Genomic DNA, 18,676 nt, shown 5'->3' with positions numbered 1-18,676 from the left:
CACACCATACAATGCACACATACGTGCACATTCACACACACACACTCACACATGTACCATATACATATGCACACACACACACATGCATGCACACTCACACACACACACACACACACACACACCTGCACCTAGGAGGCAAAACTGAGGAGAAGCACAGGAAAAGGAGAGAAGGCAGTTTTCTGATCCTCCCAGATGCACAGACTTCCGGCAGCAGATCACTCACCCAGTTAGAACGGGGACCCTCAAAACAGATAAATTTAAAGCACCAACAACAAATGCCGGCATGGGTGTGGAAATGAAGCACTCACACCCTGCTGTGCATAGATACTTGTGGCCATTACAGAGAGGGTTTGCAGGGTCTTCAAAATATGAAGGCTACAAACGTGTCTGGCAACTCCAGTCCTGGCCAGTGCTTAAAGGAAATCATTGCAATGTGCACTAACATGCAAGTACACAGAGAGAGATACACATATGCACATAGCTGCACTAACATGCATGTGCCCAGGGAGAGATACACATGTGTACATAAGTGCACTAACATGCATGTGCACAGAGACACATATGCACATAACTGTACTAACGTGCATGTGCACAGAGAGAGATACACACGTGTACATAGCTGCACTAACATGCATGTGCACAGGGAGAGATACACATATACACATAAGTGCACTAACATGCGTAGGAACAGAAAGAGACACACATATGCACATAAGTGCAATAACATGCATGTGCACAGAGATACACATATGCAAGCAAGTGCACTAACATGCATGTGCACAGAGACACATATGCACATAACTGCACTAACATGCATGTGCACAGAGACACTCATATACACACAAGTGCACCAACATGCATTTACACAGAGACACGTGTGTAGAATTAAAAATAAAATATATTTTTTTCAAAAGATAAAGAATCCAAAAATTCCCAGTACATGGAAACGATTGTTGCTTGTGCTGGGAATGTGGCTTCCTCAGTAATGTGCTTTCCTAGCATGTGCAAAGTCCCAGGCTCAATGCTTAGTGCTGCATAGTGTGGCCACCCTTGGGAGGTGGAGGCCAGAGAAGCAGGAGTTCACGTCGCCCCAGCTGTATGAGAAGACAGAAGTACTAGGTGCCCTGGCTTCATCACTGTACATGGAAGCAAGTTTTCACACCATGCCCACTCCTCTACTTCCTTCCTGTTGCTGTGATGAAAACACCCTGACACAACAGAACACTTAGAGGATGAAGGGTTTGTTGGAGGGCAGAGGGATCAGGATTCCACAGTCCATAGCTGCAGGAAGTCACCATGGAAGTGACCTCACAGCCAAGAACTGAGAGACATGAAGGCATACTGTGCACACACTTGCCTTTGGTCAAATCGATGTCTCCTCTATTACACAGGTCAGGTCCTCCTGCCTAGGGAATGGTGCTGCCCACAATGGGCTGTGTCTTCCCACATCAATGACCTCAATGAAGACAATTCCTCTGATGTGTCAATAGGACAGCCGAGTGTAGACAGTCCCTCACTGGGTCTCTTTGCCCAGTGGATTCTGGGTTGTTTCAAATTGTGCATTAAGGTTGACTGTGACACTCACAAATGATACATACGTGAGATGGTTTTCACTCCGCAGCAGAGTTTTTTAATCCTCAGATTCCCAAGAGGGACCCCTGTAATCTCAGATTTGGTGGGTGTGGATTTGGGATAGAGGATAAGATTATCTTGGGGAAGGTTTAAAAAGAGGTTTAACTCCCAGAAGACCACAGAGAGTGTGAGGGGAAAATGCCAAGTGATGTGGCACCCAGTGGTTCCTTAAGGGGAGCAGAGGCAGGAGACCTGCCTGGAATCTGAGCGAGGCTGAAGGAGAAGCAGTAAGCAGCTTGCTCTGTGAGTCCAGGTAAACCTAGGACTGACCCTGGCTTTGCTGGGTGGCCCTTGAAAGCACCTTGTGTCCCCAACCTCTGTCTGTTTCTCTAAGGAATATGAATATAATTTGCTTCCTAGTGAAGCCAACAAAGAGTGACAGATGAATGTGTTTGCCCGTCCTGTCATCATCAAGGTCCAATGTAGCAAATCAAGAGGCCTGGCCTGTAACTGTCACTGTGGTCAAGGGGTGATGCCTTGCTCCCTGTCCCTTATATGGTGCCATTCGTCCTCCCAACCATACTTACAGGTGCTCCCCTCCTCCTTTTATCCCTCCTTCTCCCCCTCACCCCTCCTTCTACTGTCCCTTCTTCTTCCCTTCCTCCTCCTGTCCCTCCTTCTTCCCCTCTTCCTTCCTCTCCTTCTTCCTTCCCCTCCTCCTCCCCCATCCTTCCCTTGTCCTCCTCCTCTCCCCCTCCCCCTTCCCTTCCCCCTCCTCTTCTCCTTCATCCTCATCCTCTTCTCCCTCCTTATACCTCCTCCTCCTCCCACCTCCTCCTCTCCAACTCCTTCCCCTTCTGCTCCTACCCCCTCCCCTCTCTCCTGTGATTAGAAGGATGGCGTATGTTTATGGGGTATGTTTATAGTTAGTGGAGCTGGCCACAGCACCCAGCAGCTCACCAGTCAGTGCAGCCATTCATCAGTCACCTTGCCTGACTCTGCAGAGTCATCAAGACCAACCATTGTTCTTGCTGCTCCGGTCCCCGTGGTACAGGAGCTGGCAGCCCTGACGTCATCCTGTCTGGCTGCATGCTTGACCTGTAGAGAGAGGCAAGGAGACAAAGCATTTATACCAGTGGGCTGTGGCCCACCGAGAAGCTCAGGGTCCCAACCCTGACTACAGCCAAGCTCATTACCTTCAACACCAGACTGGGTACCCTGACCTGTCTGTCACCTCCTCTTCACAAGCCTCAAGTCCACCATCTACAAAGACAGTCATCATCAATCACAAGATAAAAGCCCTGGAGAATGCCAGACCACAGACTTTTGAGCAAACCCACATCTCCAATCTTTTGGGGCAAATGGAAGATTTCATTCTTTATGCAGGGAGCCAAGCTGTTGGACGGTGGACAATGCAGCTCCTCTCTCCCCCAGGGTGTGTGACTGCAGCTAACAGGCCTTGAACCCACATCTGTGAAGACTCAGCACTGGGCCAGGAACCTTTGTGTGACTCCTAGACAACCTTGGTCTTGTCACTTACACCCACCCCTCCTCCTTGATTTCCACCCACTGCTGCCCTGGAAAAAAATGCTGGCTGATGGTTAGCACCACCCAGCAGATGTGTTGGTCACTGCCAGCTGCAACTGCTGAGGTCCACAGAGATCACAGCTGTGCGGCAGCTCCATGAAAGTTAGCCAGACTTTCCAACTGCTGCTCAAATCCACTTAGATGATGACACCTGACAGGCCAGAAACAGAGGCTCCACCAGCCTCTGTTTCTACAGAAAATGGACAAAGGCAGCAGCAGTCAAACAGAGGACCGCTGTCCACAGGAGGAGCCTCTCAGGACCTGTGCTTCAGTTGCTCACACTGCTCTGGATTCCCACAGAGAAGATGCCATGATTTCCACAAGGAGAGAGGGCAGCAGCTGGCACCTGCTAAGTGCTGTGTGGGATGCAGACATTTTCCCCTCAGAACCCTGCACATCGGCTCACTGAGGAATGACAGCCCCAGTGAGCAGCAGACAGAGGCTACACTGGACAGCTGAGCAACAGCAAGGTTGTCTCAGGGAATAAGGTGCAACCAGGAGCACAGTACATCAGGGATGAATTGAGGTTGATTTCTATATATGTGCCACAGCTCAGCTTAGAGTTTTCTGACTTAAGATGCTGTTCTGGCTAGTCATGTGCCAGCTTGACACAAGCTAGAGTCATCTGAAATGAGGGGCCCTCAATAGAGAAAATGCCTCCATAGGATCCAGTTGTAAAACATTTTCTTAATTAGTGATTGATCGGGGAGGGTCCAGCCCATTGTGCCATTGTGGGTGGGGCCATCCCTGGGCCAGTGGTCCTGTGTTCTATAGGAAAGCAGACTGAGCAAGCCAGTAAGCAGTACCCTCCATGGCATCTGCCTAGAGCTCCTGCTTCCAGGTTCCTGCCCTGTGGGAGCAAGATGAGGGCAGTCTCTCTCTCTCTCTCTCTCTCTCTCTCTCTCTCTCTGTGTGTGTGTGTGTGTGTGTGTGTGTGTGTGTGTGTGTGTGTCTATATATCTGTTTCTTTGTCTATCTCTGTGTCTGTCTGTCTGTGTCTCTGTCTCTCTCTGTCTCTCTGTGGGTGTCTCTGTCTGTCTGTCTCTCTGTGTGTCTATGTGTTTGTGTCTCTGTCTCTGTTTATATGTCTCTCTGTGTGTCTGTGTGTCTATGTATCTGTGTCTTTGTCTGCCTCTGTCTCTCTGTCCCTGTCTCTGTCTCTGTCTCTGTCTCTCTCTCTCTCTCTCTCTCTCTCTCTCTCTCTCTCTCTCTCTCTCTTCCCAGCAGCTCTCATGCACTCCCGTCCTCAGCCAGCTTCACAACCTTGCCTCCTTGCTTGGTGGACAGAACCTCACCCGAGAGCCAAAGCAAGCCCTTCCTCCCGGAGCAGCTTCTGGCTGGACATTTGGCCATAGCGATGAGAACACCCAACAGGCTACTGAGCATTGTTTTACTTCTGCCTGAGACATGTCGTCTTCTTTCTCAATCTCTAATGCTCTCTCCTTTTCCTTCTGCCTGATGCTTTTCTTCTCTGCTGGCTGTAGTGCCAGGCACAAGGAAGGACTGCTCTCTTTAATGGGCACATCTGCAGGAACTCCTCATTCGACAGGGAACAAGTCAGGATTTGGGGAAATGGGGACACAATGCACAATGTCACACATGACGGAGTCATCACTGGAAACTTACAACTTTGGGGCTGGGGTGTGGCTCAGTCGGTAGAGTACTTACTTAGCATGTGAGGCCCAGGGTTTGAGCCCTGACACTACCTAAATAAAACTGGGCATGGTAACACATACCTGTAATCCTAGCACCCCAGAAGTGGAGGCAGGAGGATCAGGAATTCAAGTTCATCTTCAGCTACATAGCAAGTTTGAGGCCTGCAGAGGCTATAGGAGACCCTGTCTCTAAAAGGAAAGAGAGACAGAGGGAGACAGAAGACAGAGAGAGAGGAGAGAGAGAAAAGGGAGAGAGAGAGAAGAGAGAGAGAAAGAGAGGGAGAGAGAGAGAGAGGAGGAGGAGGAGGAGGAGGAGGAGGAGAGGAAGAGGAAGAGGAAGAGGAAGAGGAAGAGGAAGAGGAAGAGGAAGAAAAAACTTGGCAGTTTGACTCCAAAGTTTGAATTCTTAAAGGGGCATATTGAAGTCTAAGCAAGACCTGATATCTTCTGCTGTGCTGTTATCTGCTCCTTGTAGATGGTGTGGAGGCTAATCTGCTGTCAGAAAAAAAAAAAGAAAGTGTTGATTTTAAACCACTGAAGGAAAAGTCAGTGGGGCTCCCAAAGCCTTATCTTTCAGCCATTCTCTGACAGAGCTCAGATCTTTGCCTGGGCGCTGTCTTCTCTGGTGACACTGGGCACTGCAGGCAGCTGTGTCCTGGTCACATATGGGTCAACAGGGAGACCAAGGAACACTCACTCCAAGACCGTGGCTGCTAAGCTGTGACACTGGGTGGTCTGCTGTGCTTTATGCGCCTTCAGCCTGCAACCGTTGTTGCAATTTGTTGTGCCATCATTCCACTATAATTCAAGTTCCATGTTTCACTCTTTTTTTTTTTTTTTGGTTTTTCAAGACAGGGTTTCTTTGTGTAGCCCTGGCTGTCCTGGAACTCACTCTGTAGTCCAGGCTGATCTCGAATTCAGAAATCCGCCTGCCTCTGCCTCCCAAGTGCTGGGATTAAAGTTGTGTGCCACCACTGCCCGGTCATGTTTTACTCTTAAGGTTAGAAATAAGCCACAGACTAGCAAGGTCCACAGGTCCCACCCTCCCTTGCCAGCTCTGCCCCTAGAGCTCCTCCCTTGAACTGCCTGCTCTGTAGCAAACCCCATTCCCAGCACCAAGACTCCACCTGTATTCACGCATCCCTCATGAATCTGCTTTAGGACCAATCAGCGAATAACTGTGTCTCCTGCAATGTCCTGTGTCATGAGGCCGGTGCCCTTGGCTTCTGTAGTCATAATGCTTTCTGGGTCCCAGAACAATGAGCCTGAACTCTTCAACAAGCGAGGAGAAAAAGGGAAAGGGAAGTCGTTAACTAATGGCTGCCTGTCCAGTCTGGGATGTCACCTTTAGAGGCTACCGTCTAAGGCTGACAGGAGGTGAGGCAGGCCCAAGCCAATGTTGCATTTTCTTCTCTTCTTCCCAGATGGTGGTCCAGAGGGAGAGATGCATCCTTCCACTGCCTACCTCTTGCCCTCTGCCTCGCTGGAGAGCAGCCTGGAAGAGGGGGTGACATCAGCATCCCCAGGTCTCCTGCCATCCCAAGAAGCACTGGAAGCACTGGAAGAGTCCTTGCCCCCTGCGCTGCCCGACGAGGCCAGTGTCCAGCACACGCCTGCCCTCAGGAAGGGTCTGCCGTCCCTGAAACAACTCAACTCGGCCCGGAGGCAGTTGAGGCCCCTGGCTACCCCGACAACTCTGCAGAGACTGGGGTCTCCTGCCTCAGCCACCACGAAGCCGCGTGAGCCTGGAGACCCCGAACAGCCCACGGCGCCTGCGCCACTGCAGATCGCGCCCTTCACTGCACTGGCGACCACACTCCCGCACAGCCCCCAGCCTGCTCAGGCCCCTGATGATAGCAGCCCCGGTAGCCCGCTAGACAAAGGGGACAATGAGCTGACCGGGTCCGCCTCCGAGGAGAGCCAGGAGACCACCACGTCCACCATCGTCACTACCACCATCATCACCACGGAGCAGGCCCCAGGTATACGAGGCTCATCTCCCACCCCTGAAGTCTTTCATTTCTGGGTTCTCCATAGTGGGTGTGGTCTCCATAGTGGGTGTGGTCTTCTTAGTGGGTGTAGAACTAGAGCCCTGCGCCTGGAGGGGGCGCACTCTGGCACTGAACCACTGCAGCTGTCTTTTTTCAGGTGGGAGTGTGTGTGTGTGTGTGTGTGTGTGTGTGTGTGTGTGTGTGTGCGTGCGTGCGTGCGTGCGTGCGCGGCGCCTGCCCATGCGCATGCCTGCAGTGAAAAGAATTCAGGTCTGGCACATGCTAACTAGGCAAGCGCCCTATTATAGAGCCACACCCACGTGCAAAGTGCACTGACTTTTCCAGTCTACTGTCCCTGCCTTACACTGTCCTCCTCGTCTGCACAGACAGCCAAACTATTCAGAAAATTTAACAGTATCAGTTCCGTGAAACCCCAGACATCTTCCTCATCCTATTCCCTAAACCATACAAGAGCTACTCACTCAGCGTTCTGTTGTCATAGGACTGGGGATTCGTTGTAGGTGATCAAGAACCTAAGTAAGGAAGATGCTCATTTCCGATGGAAGGGTCTGGAGCTTGGGTGGAAGCTGATATGCAAGAGAACCACAGAGCCCCCCACCACGATGCTCCACAACGTGGATGGATTGCTGGGCCTGCTCTCCCAGCCTGGGCTCCCTGCCTGTCTGGGTTGGGGCCTCACTGGTCAAGCTTGCCTCTACTTGGCTGCTCACTGTGCAAGCGAGGGTGCAGGGAAACCTTGGAACTAGACTTCTCCGTGGGTGGAAAGAAAGGTTTATTGGGGAACAAACTGCCAAGGCCATCTGTGTCACCCTCCTGGGAAGTGGGTTGGGGCCCCCAGAGAGAAGAGCAGAAAGTTGGAAAAGCGATCGGATTTTATATGACAGCAGGGTGGGAGTCTTTGAGCTGAGACAGACGGAACTCAGATAAACCTGGAACTAGATGCCCTTGTTAGAGCATCTTTGGAGTAGATTATAGGAGCTTCCCAGTTAACAGAAAGTCATCTTTATACTGCCATTTGTAGGGGTCAGGGGTGCTGCTTTGGATGTAGCAACTGAAGGTTGACCGTTGGGTCTGAATCATGTGTGCTGTGTGAGCGTAGTCCAGACAGGGCCTTCCCTGTACTTTGGTTTGCTGGTTCTTAAGCTGGGAATGGAATGGCATCCTGTCTAAGACTGAGTGGGGCTGCTCCTGGTGACTAGTTACTGCAGTCAGGACAGGGCAGAGCTCAGCACGAGGCTCCCCTGCACTTCCATAGATACCCTCCCGAGACTCTTCCTTGGCAGCTTCTTTCCTGTTGCCCAGCAACTCAGTCATAGCTGCTTTTGGTTTTGTGTTGACTCCAGGTGAGGATGGAAGTGGGGTGGACGCACAGTAGAGCCCAGACCTCCAAGAGGTCAGGCTCCACCCTACAACACATCAGTGAGTGAGCTCCAGGGCTGGCTGCAGCCCTGTGTATCCTGATGGCAATGTTTGTTTCTCTATATCCTGATGGCAATGTTTGTTTCTCTGTAGCTCTCTGCGGTGTGAGCTTCTCCGACCCCGAGGGATACATTGACTCAAGCGATTTCCCTCCGCAGCCCTACAGCAGCTTCCTGGAATGCACTTACAATGTGACGGTCTACACTGGCTATGGGGTGGAATTGCAGGTAGCCTAGGGTGCGGTGCATGCCTGGTCTCAGTCGCCCTTTCTGTCATGCCTCCTTTATTCAAATCAGGGTTATTTTAGTTGGGTTTTATAGAGCATGGGAGTTCCCAAGTGTATGGCCTGAAGACGTGGCGAGGATATGCTGGCAAAGCATTAGATGTATTACCCAGAAAGGAAGTGCCTTAATGTCCTGCTTATTAAACACTGGCAGGAATCACATATAACACATGTGTGTGTGTGCATATATGTAGGGGTGCATGGTATCTCCCATCCCCCTCTCCAGCAGAGACAGCAAAAGTAACAGCAAGTGTCTGGAGAAGGGTGATTTGCCCTGGAGTGCAGTCACAGCAGAGAAGAGAGACCTAGAGATGAGAGTGTTTTTGCTCAACAGCCAGCTTGTAGACTGTGTTGAGTTGGCAGTACCCAGTGCAGTTGTAAGCCCAGGAACCTCTCCCCCGCCCGTTGCCCCAGCTCTCACTGTCTACCCTGTGGATTCCAGGTGAAGAGTGTCAACCTCTCCGAGGGGGAGCTGCTCTCCATCCGAGGAGTGGACGGTCCCACCCTGACAGTCCTGGCCAACCAGACTCTACTGGTAGAGGGCCAGGTGATCCGCAGCCCCACCAACACCATCTCTGTCTACTTCCGGACCTTCCAGGATGATGGCCTCGGGACCTTCCAGCTACATTACCAGGGTAGGGTCTGCTGAGGCCAGTGAGACAGAGACACCAGCCTCACTTTCCTCTGACACCCAGCCATACTCTTGAGGGCTTTTTGTGCCAGGGACCCCACTGGCACTCCGATTAAATCCACAGAATCCTCCTCCCTGACTAAGATGGTTTTTAAAACCAAGAGAGGAAGATGCATAATTTTAGAACTGGAGAGGGCTCAGAAAAAACTTGTCCTTCAAACATAAGGGGCAATGCTCCCATTCCCAGAAGGAGCACTGCTCCCATTCCCAGAAGGAGCACTGTTCCCATCAGTGTAAGGAGAAATGCTCCCATCCCCAGAAGGATTAGTGCTCCCATCCCCAGAAGGATCAGTGTTTCCATCCCTAGAAGGAGCACTGCTCCCATCCCCAGAACCCACATAGAAAGTCAAGGCAGGGTTCACCTGTAGGCCCAGTGCTGAGGGGTGGAGGCAGGAGGGTTCCTGCCAGCTTAGCCATGCTCCCCAAAATCAGGTAGAGAAACAACCCAGCCAGCAGCTCCAGCACCCAGCCTTCCTCGCCAGGGTTGCCCCTCCGTCCCCAGCACATAGCTGCTGCCAGGATGTGGGTCACACAGCCTCCCTGCCCACGACTGATGTGCTCGGGTTGCTGTCTTCTCCGAAGCCTTCATGCTGAGCTGCCCCTTTCCCCGGAGGCCCGATGCCGGAGAGGTCACGGTGATGGATCTGCACTCGGGCGGGGTGGCCCACTTCCACTGCCACCTGGGCTATGAGCTGCAGGGAGCCAAGACGCTGACCTGCATCAATGCCTCCAAACCGCACTGGAGCAGCCAGGAGCCTGTCTGCTCAGGTACCACGGGTGCTCGCCAGCCGGGAGGGGCGAGGGTGGAGCAGCACCCTCTAAGGCACTGGTTAGACCTCACGTTGTGCTGACCCCAAACTGTAAAATCATTCCATTGCTAGTTTTAACTGTAATCTTGCTACTGTTACAAATCTGATATGCGGGATATATGACCTACAACCCTTGTGAAATGGTCACTCAAACCCAGAGGGGTCGCGACCCACAGGTTGAGAACCAGCGCCCTAGGGCATAGAGTGTAACCTTGGGTAAGGCCTTTGCCCTCCAGGCTGTGCTGTCATACAGTGCCCAGGGTATGAAATTGGCTCCTGAGGACACATACCACACAGCAGTGTTCTGCCCAGTAAGAACCTTGCTCTCTAGCAGTCACTCAGCAGCTGACTTGGTGGTGGCTGTTGTATATCCTGGATGCTAAACTTTCTTCTCTGCGATCTGCCAGTTGTAAGCTCTCATGCGGGTAGCAGACATGCAGCTTTTCCCACTCGCCATGGGGTTTTCAAGATCTCCTTGCAGTGCAGCATGTATAAGCTGTTCCTTTTCATGGCTGTGTAATAGTCCGTTGTGAGCGTTATGCTCTGTTTTGTTTACCCATCCATCCAACATTGAACTTTGGAATTATTTCCACTTTTCATCTAAGTAACTGCCCTGCTCTGAACATAGAAATTAGTTTCCATTTCTCTTAAATATGATCTTCAGAACAGCGTTGCCAGGTCATGTAGTGTAACCTCTACAGACCCACACTTCCCACAGCAACCACACCATGCCATTTCACCTGCCGCTGGTGGCACACAGCAGTTCTCTTCTTTCCAACGCTCACCGACGTACTGCTTTCTGCAATCAGCACAGTAGGCCTACAGACTCACCACGTTCTCATGTTTCCATGATAAGCACTGCTGTCACATCTTTCTCAATGCTTCTTGTAGCTGACAGTATGCCATCTCTGAAAAGGCTCTTTAATCCCTTTGGCCATTGCTCAAGAGGTTACTGGGTTGTTGCTGTACTATAAGTGCTCTTTACATATGATGGATCAAAACCTTCATAAGATATGATTTGTAGGCCTCTTCCCCTGTTCTGTGGGGGTTTGTTTGGTTTTTGTTTTGGTTTTGGTTTACTTTTTCATATGGCCTCTTCGTAATGATGAGGTCTCTCTCATCCCTTGTTTCTTTTGTTGCTTCAACTTTGGGCTTAGCTGCTGCTGTTCTGTTTTGTTGGTTGAGCTTAGTCAACATGAACTCAAAAAGTTGGTGACAGCCTCCAACTAAGGTGGTCTGGTGCCCTCTGGTGGGGAGAAGTAGATAGTACAGGCCAGCAGGAGGAAACCTGGACTTCAAGAACAGATAGCGGGAATCTTTGGCTAGTGGATCTGACATCCTTCAAGGATTCTGCCAGTGTCCACGAACGTCCACTGTTACCAGGTTCTGCACCTATGATAGGAGCTGTGAGGGTCCTGCTCTCTCAGAGTCTCTGCCCTGGTACAGGATGGCGTCTTAGTTACTGCTCTGCAGCTATAAAGAAACATTGTAACTATGGAAACTCTTCTTTAAAAAAAAAGTAATAATAATAAAAAAAAGCATTTCATTGGGGATTTGTTTAGAGTTTCAGAGGGTGAGTCCATGAGTGAAAAGCACACAGGTGCTTTATATCATGGTCCACAGACAGGAAGGAGAGAGAGAAAGAGAGAGAGAGAGAGAGAGAGAGAGAGAGAGAGAGAGCCTGGCACAGGCTTTTGAAACTGCAAATCCCATCCCAGGAACTAACTTCCTTCAACAAGGTCACACCTCCTAATCCTTCCCCCAACAGTTCCACTCCGTGCAGGGGGTGGGATGGGGGTGGGGCAAGGGGACTACCATTCTTATTCAAACCACCACAGTATGTGACCAGATGAGAAAACATGGCCGGGGTGGGGGGTGAGGAGGGCAGAGAGTGCCAGAGAGAGGTCATAGGGGTAGTGCCACAGAGCAGGTAGGGACAAGAGAAACCCTGCCACCATGACAGAAGGGACTCGGGACAAGAGGTGATGGTAGGCCAGAGACCAGGGAAGGAGTCCCCAGGGAGTCAGGCTGTTGGAAACTGAGTGGGAGGTACCAAAGTGAAGGTCAAAGGTGTCGGTTTTCCCTGCCAGTGAGCTATCCTGTGCAAAGGCTGGTGGGTGAAAGGGCTCAATAGGTTTGAGGAAGTCAGTATATGCTATGGTTTGTATATGCTTGGCCCAGGCAGTGGCAGTATTAGAGGGTGTGGCCTTGTTGGAGTAGGTGTGGCCCTGTTGGACTGGGTGTAGCCTTGTTGGAGTAGGTGTGGCCTTGTTGGAGTAGGTGTGGCCCTGTTGGACTGGGTGTAGCCTTGTTGGAGTAGGTGTGGCCTTGTTGGAGTAGGTGTGGCCCTGTTGGAGTGGGTGTAGCCTTGTTGGAAGAGGCATGGCCTTGTGGAAATGGGTGTAATCTTGTTGGAGGAGGTGTGGTCTTGTTGGAGTAGGTGTGTCACTGTGGACTGGGCTCTCATCCTAACTGCCTAGAAGCCAGTCTTCCACTAGCAGCCTTCAGATGAAGATGTAGAATTCTCAGCTCCTCCTGCACCATGCCTTCCTGGACTCTTCCATGTTCCCACCTTGATGATACTGGACTGAACCTCTGCACCTGTAAGCCAGCCCCAATTAAATGTTTCCCCTCTAAGAGTTGCCTTGGTCATGGTGTCTGTTCACAGCAGTAAAATCCTAACTAAGACAGCATATGTCAGCATCACTTGGGAGGCAGAGGCAGATGAACATCTATAAGTTCAAGGCCAGCCTGGTCTACATAATGAGTTCCAGGATAGCCAGGGTTACATAGTGAGACCTTGTCTCAAAAACAAACAAGCAAAAGAAGAACACCCCCCCCCAAAAAAAGACTATACTAACATCAGAAGATGGCAGGACAGAATGGGAAGCAGCAGCTGACAGAGGGATCTGTCAGGGATGAGACCACCCCCCCCAACCCTGTCACCAGTGGCACACCTCAGGTTCCAGAGGAATCCACTGTCTTGAGTGAAGTCCGTCACAGGTCCATGCCACAGTGGATGTTTGAGCACTCAGTCAGGAAAGGCAGTTCCCATCCACCCTGTCACACAGCCCAGTCCAGGGCTGAGGAGAGCTGTCACGGCTTGTCTCCTTCTGCCAACCCAATCCCTGCATGCTGTCATTCAGCATTCTGTGAACATCTACCATGTATCAAGAACTGAGCTGGGCACGCTAGGGGAGCCAAAGAGTCCTTTCTTCATCTGTAAAGTGTCCACCTTGCCCTCCACCCCCAACCCTGGCTCCTTTCTGAATCATCAGATGTCACTGTAAATTCGAATGGCATGGAGCACCCCTGGCCTGCAGCCCAGGGACTCTACTCATTAGCTGTGCGTCCTTGAACAAGTGACTTAATGTCTCTTAGCTGTTTTTGGTTTTGTTTTGTTTTGTTTTGGTTTGGTTTGGTTTGGTTTGGTTTGGTTTGGTTTGGTTTGGTTTGGTTTGGTTTTTTGACTCCTTTGTAAAGTCGATAGTTGTTATTTGCCCAGCAAATGCTTTATGAAGCCAAGTGTGGTGACCAAGAATGGTGACCATATGCCTGAAACCCCAGCCCTTGGGAATTTGAAACAGAAGACTCACAGCTCAAGGCCAGTCTGGGCCACAAAGAGAGAGTCCTTTCTCACGTTTTTTGAAGAACTAAATAAATAGAAATTACTATTTACTGAGCACATACTACAAATCATGTCATCCGGTGCTGGGGGCTACTAGGACACTACTGTCATCACAGCCAAGAGCCCAAGCTGTTGTGAGATGGGTTTTGCAGAGAAACTCTTAGAAGGCAGAGGGCTGTGTTCCCCGCTGGTGAGAAGATGTGTGAAGAACTCAGAATGCTCACCTAGCATGCACAAAGCCCCGGGGTCCCATCCCCAGCACCTGTGGGATCTCAGGTCCTGGAGGCAGGAAGATCAGGAGTTCAAGGTTATCTTCACCTACACAGTGAACTTGAGACCAGCATGGACTACATGAGACTCTCCCCCATGTCTTTAAAAGGAAAAGGGGGGAAGGACTTGAGAAGAGAAGGTTCTCAGGACATGGGGGAGGAACCCGGAGGAGTCTTTGTGCTCTGAAGAAGAGACAAGTTCCATAGCATAACCGGTCTGATCTGTCTGCTTATGCATTTCTGCTCCTCTGACCCTTGGGGGGGGGGGAAACCAGAGACTTGTGCACCGACAAGAAAGATTTCTGCGTATCTTCAATCCTCTTCAAGGACCTTCAGATTAACTCTCCCAGACACTACATTAAAACAGACCCACCTCTCGACCCCCTGAGACCGGGTCCCGGCATCTCCTCTCTGCTGTGATCTGACAGTCGTGCAGCTCCGTGAGCCACAAATCATGTGTAGTGTCACCTCGCCATATTATCTTAACGTAAAAGTGTTATATGGCTCCGGTTAAAAGAAAATTCCAGAAACACAAATGTACAGAGGACGAGAACAAATCACCTTTATAGCCAACGGTCTCAATCTATGCCTTCCGATTGCTCACAGGAATGGGCCAGGCAAGGTGTTGGCTCACAGGCTTCTTATGCTCTGGGATTTGTTAACAGTGTCTGAGAACTCAGTATTGGATGGTTCCCTGAAAACACAATGTGTGCAGGAAGATACACCCTGACTCTGGTTTTGACCCTGAGGATGAAGACGGAGCTGCACAGCCTTACCCGCAAGCCAGTTCAGATTTCCAAAGCTTCCCCGTAGGACACACTCTCAGGGCGCGTTTCTGGGTCAGGGTGTTCCGACGTGGTTTTAAAAGCTTTTTTTTTTTTTTTTTTTTTTTTTTTTTGCTGAATTGCACCTTGGGAAATGGTTACGGTCCTCCTGGTGAGTTCCTCGTGAATAAGTAAGGTTGTGCCTACAGCCAACGCTGCTGTTTTATTGATCCATTTCAGCTGGCCCTTGGTTGGGTAAATTAGAATGCAACTGGAGATTCTTCCATTCTCACACTCCACATGCAGTCCTAAATGCATGCTTCTCCTGTGAACTGCTTCTGTCCGCCCTTGGGAATCATTTCATAACTGAAAGTCTAGGCATCGAGCCAGGGAGATGGTTCAGCAACTTAACACACTGGCTGCCAAGTCCCCAAGACCCACAGGGTGGAAGGAAAGAGTTGTCCTCTGACCTCCACACAGGCGTTGCGACATGGGCACACATGCACACACACACACACACACACACACGAATAAATAAACTGAATTTTTTTTTAGTGAATGTCTAGGCACAATCAGCACCACAGGACAGTTTTGAATTAAGATCCTCCCTGCAGCAGCAGAATGGTGTTGGTGGATCCAAGCATGGAGGGGGTTAATAGGACAGCAGACCCCTCTGTGTGTTCCCAGCTCCAGCCTAGCTAGAGAGCTCGGGTGCAGTCAGGGGAGACCAATCCCAACACTCCTCTCTGCTGGTCCCTCACCACCTGGCATGTCGCTTTCTGCACCTAGCCCCATGTGGAGGAGCAGTGCACAATGCCACCATCGGCCGAGTTCTCTCCCCCAGTTACCCGGGAACCGCCAATGGCAGCCAGCTCTGCGTGTGGACCATAGAGGCTCCAGAGGGTCAGAAGCTTCACCTGCATCTTGAAAGGCTGCTGCTGCATGAGAAAGACAGGTGAGCTGTCCACACCGACTGCCCCTCCCCAGCTTAGAGAGGGTGGGGTGGGTGATCAGGGTGTGGCTGAACCCCAGCGGAAAAAAGCCCTGGGGAGGTTGACCCTCTTCTTCCAGCCAGGAGTCTGAAGCACTCAGTAGGAAAGGAGCCTTCCTGAGCCACCTAGGACACAAGGGAAGAAGGGGATGGGAAACACACACACACTGATGCATGCTTACACATGTACAAACGTGCCTGTGCACACATGCACACAGGCACACACATACCTGCATGCACACATTCACATGTGCACACACCCACCCACACATCCACACACCCAGGCATTCATGCACACACACACACATGCACACACATGCATGCATCCATTGCATGCATGCACACACTCATACAGGCACACATGCATGTGCATACATGCACACAGGCACACACTCATGCATGCACACATTCATGAGTGCACCCACACATACCCACACATCTACACACACCTAGACATGCATGCACACACACACTTGCATGCACACACTCATACATGCACACACAGGCACACATGCATGTGCATACATGCACATAGGCACACACTCATGCATGTACACATTCATGAGTGCACCCACACATACCCACACATCTACACATACCTAGACATGCATGCACGCACACACTTGCATGCACACACTCATGCATGTATGCACACACAGGCACACATGCACACACATGCATGTGCATACACACACAGACACACACTGCCTAGGTCTTCCTCTCAGGCATCTCTCTCCTGAGAGGAATAAGAATGTACATCTATTGGGCATCCCCTCTGCACAAAGCCATGATTAGGCTCCGTGGAGAACAAGTACAGTACACACAGCATTAGCTCCCAGAGAGACAGGAGGCAGGTATGGAGAAACTCAACTGGAAAGAGTGAGGCAGGCTTAGTGGCAGACACCATCCTGCATAGTGTGACACTGCTTGACTGTACATTGCTGGCCAATGCCCACCTCTCACTGGCCACAACCCACCCTGCACCCTGAGGGACTCAGAACAAGCAGACAGTTTCCATTTCTGTGAGGGATGAGGAAGACTGAAGATGCAGGATTTGGGTTCCAAGGGAGACCCGGGTGAGCATCACACACACCCCTCTCCACTCTGGCCCATTGTCACTGACCCTGCAAGACATGTCAGCATCCCTCTGCCCTTTCTCTGCCCAGGATGATTGTCTACAGTGGAAGAACAAACACATCTGCCCTCCTGTACGACTCTCTCCGAACGGAGAGCGTGCCCTTCGAAGGCCTGCTGAGCGAGGGTAGCAGTATCCGCATTGAGTTCACGTCGGACCAGGGCCAGGCAGCTTCCGCCTTCAACATCCGCTTTGAGGGTGAGAGGCCCCCTCCTTGTCATGCCTGGGGGCAGCGAAAGTGGGTGAGGGCAGAACCAGGGCCTAGGATGGGGGACGTGGGAGTGCTAAGCGTGAGGGACCCAGACTGGCCCATGATTTCCAAGACGGGCTTTCAGTTTTACTGTATTGATATAATTTCCTTCTAAGCAGTTCTTATACTGGTGCCTGGTCCTCCCTTCCTTCCTCCTTCCCTCCCTCCCTTCCTCCCTCCCTCTTTTCCTCTTTGCTTTCTTCCTTCCTTCGTTCCTTTCTCTTGAGAGGCTGTCTTAAATGCAAGTCTCATGTAGCTCAGGCTAGCCTTAAACTCAATAAGCAGACCAGGATGACCTTGAACTTCTGATTCTCCAGCCTTTCCCTTCTAAGTACCAGGATGAACCACTTTGCCTAGCTCATGCATCACTGGGAATCAAACCTGAGGCTTCCTGCATGCTAGGCAAAACTCCTGACAGTGGAGCCCCGTATCCATCCCCTTCTCTCTTCCGTTTTGGTTTTTTTGAGGCAGGGTGTCTCTAATACTCCAGGCTGGCCTTGAACTCACAATCTCCCGCCTCAGCCCTCCCCCCCCATGAAGGAATCATACCCCTATATGCCATAACACCAGGCTTTTGTGTGTGCTCCCTGTGTGACTCTCACCACCCACAGATGTGGAACTGTTGTTTCCCCTCACAGGAGAGAAGCCAGGGAGCCTATCCGAAGCCTCACTTACAGTGTGCCTGCCACAGCTGCCAGCCTGCCTCAGAGCCCTCCTCTGCTTCCCTCAAGCAATGCTCTGGGAGTCTAGCCTCCTCCCAGGAACTAGCTCTCTGACCCAGACAGACCATGGTGTTCTGTGTACCCTAGGGACTGCAGCTCAGGCTTTCCTGGAAGTGGGCAGTCCCATTGAGAGACAGACATTATGTATCCGATGGCAGGGCCCAGAGCATTGGCATAGAGAGAGTATGAGGCCCCAGGCAGAAGGTCTTATCTGCATCACACATAAGAAACATGAGGCCAGCAGGGCAGTGGTGGCGCACCCCTTTAATCCTAGCACTTGGGAGGCAGAGGCAGGCAGATTTCTGAATTCGAGGACAGCCTGGTCGACAGAGTGAGTTCCAGGACAGCCAGGGCTACACAGAGAAACCCTGTCTCAAAAATAAAGAAAAAGAAAGAAAGAAAGAGAGAAAAAAGAAATATGAGGCCCGAGGGTCCAGGTGCCTGGCCCAGGTCAGAAGCATTCTGTTCTGGAGCAGGGTCCCCTCAGAAGCCCAGGCTGGCCTGGAAAGTACTGTGTAGCCCAGGCTGATCTCAAGCAACGACCTACCTGTCTTAGCCTCTCTAGAGTTAGGATTACTCCATGTTCTGGAGTGCCTTTTCTTTACATTATGTCTAAGCAGTAATGGCTGTCTTTTACCTCATCTGTCCATTCACCTTCTCTGTGTCCCCACCTCAGCCTTTGAGAAAGGTCACTGCTATGAACCCTACATCCAAAATGGGAACTTCACCACATCGGACCCCACCTACAACATCGGCACCATTGTGGAGTTCACCTGCGACCCCGGCCACTCTCTGGAACAGGGCCCGGCTGTCATCGAGTGTGTCAATGTGCGTGACCCATACTGGAATGACACGGAGCCTCTATGCAGAGGTGAGCCGCCACCTTCCC

The 18,676-nt window shown here is 51.2% G+C and overlaps 1 protein-coding gene across 3 annotated transcripts in view; it reads left to right on the top strand.

Moving 5' to 3' along the window:
* Sez6l (seizure related 6 homolog like) overlaps positions 1–18,676 on the top strand; it is a 162,930-nt gene that overhangs the window by 102,094 nt on the left and 42,160 nt on the right. For all 3 annotated transcript variants that reach the window (XM_021162294.3, XM_021162293.2, XM_029477897.2), the window contains exons 2-8: positions 6,239–6,796; positions 8,339–8,472; positions 8,971–9,163; positions 9,802–9,987; positions 15,479–15,644; positions 16,847–17,013; positions 18,464–18,658. In XM_021162294.3, the coding sequence (XP_021017953.3) occupies positions 6,239–6,796; positions 8,339–8,472; positions 8,971–9,163; positions 9,802–9,987; positions 15,479–15,644; positions 16,847–17,013; positions 18,464–18,658 (1,599 nt within the window). The remainder of the gene's footprint in view (positions 1–6,238; positions 6,797–8,338; positions 8,473–8,970; positions 9,164–9,801; positions 9,988–15,478; positions 15,645–16,846; positions 17,014–18,463; positions 18,659–18,676) is intronic.

The sequence above is a fragment of the Mus caroli genome, unplaced genomic scaffold (genome assembly GCF_978045245.1).
Source record: "Mus caroli unplaced genomic scaffold, Mus_caroli_1 scaffold_4, whole genome shotgun sequence".
In the NCBI taxonomy this organism is placed as follows: Eukaryota; Metazoa; Chordata; class Mammalia; order Rodentia; family Muridae; genus Mus; species Mus caroli.
This window is presented reverse-complemented; position numbering and strand designations above follow the sequence as displayed.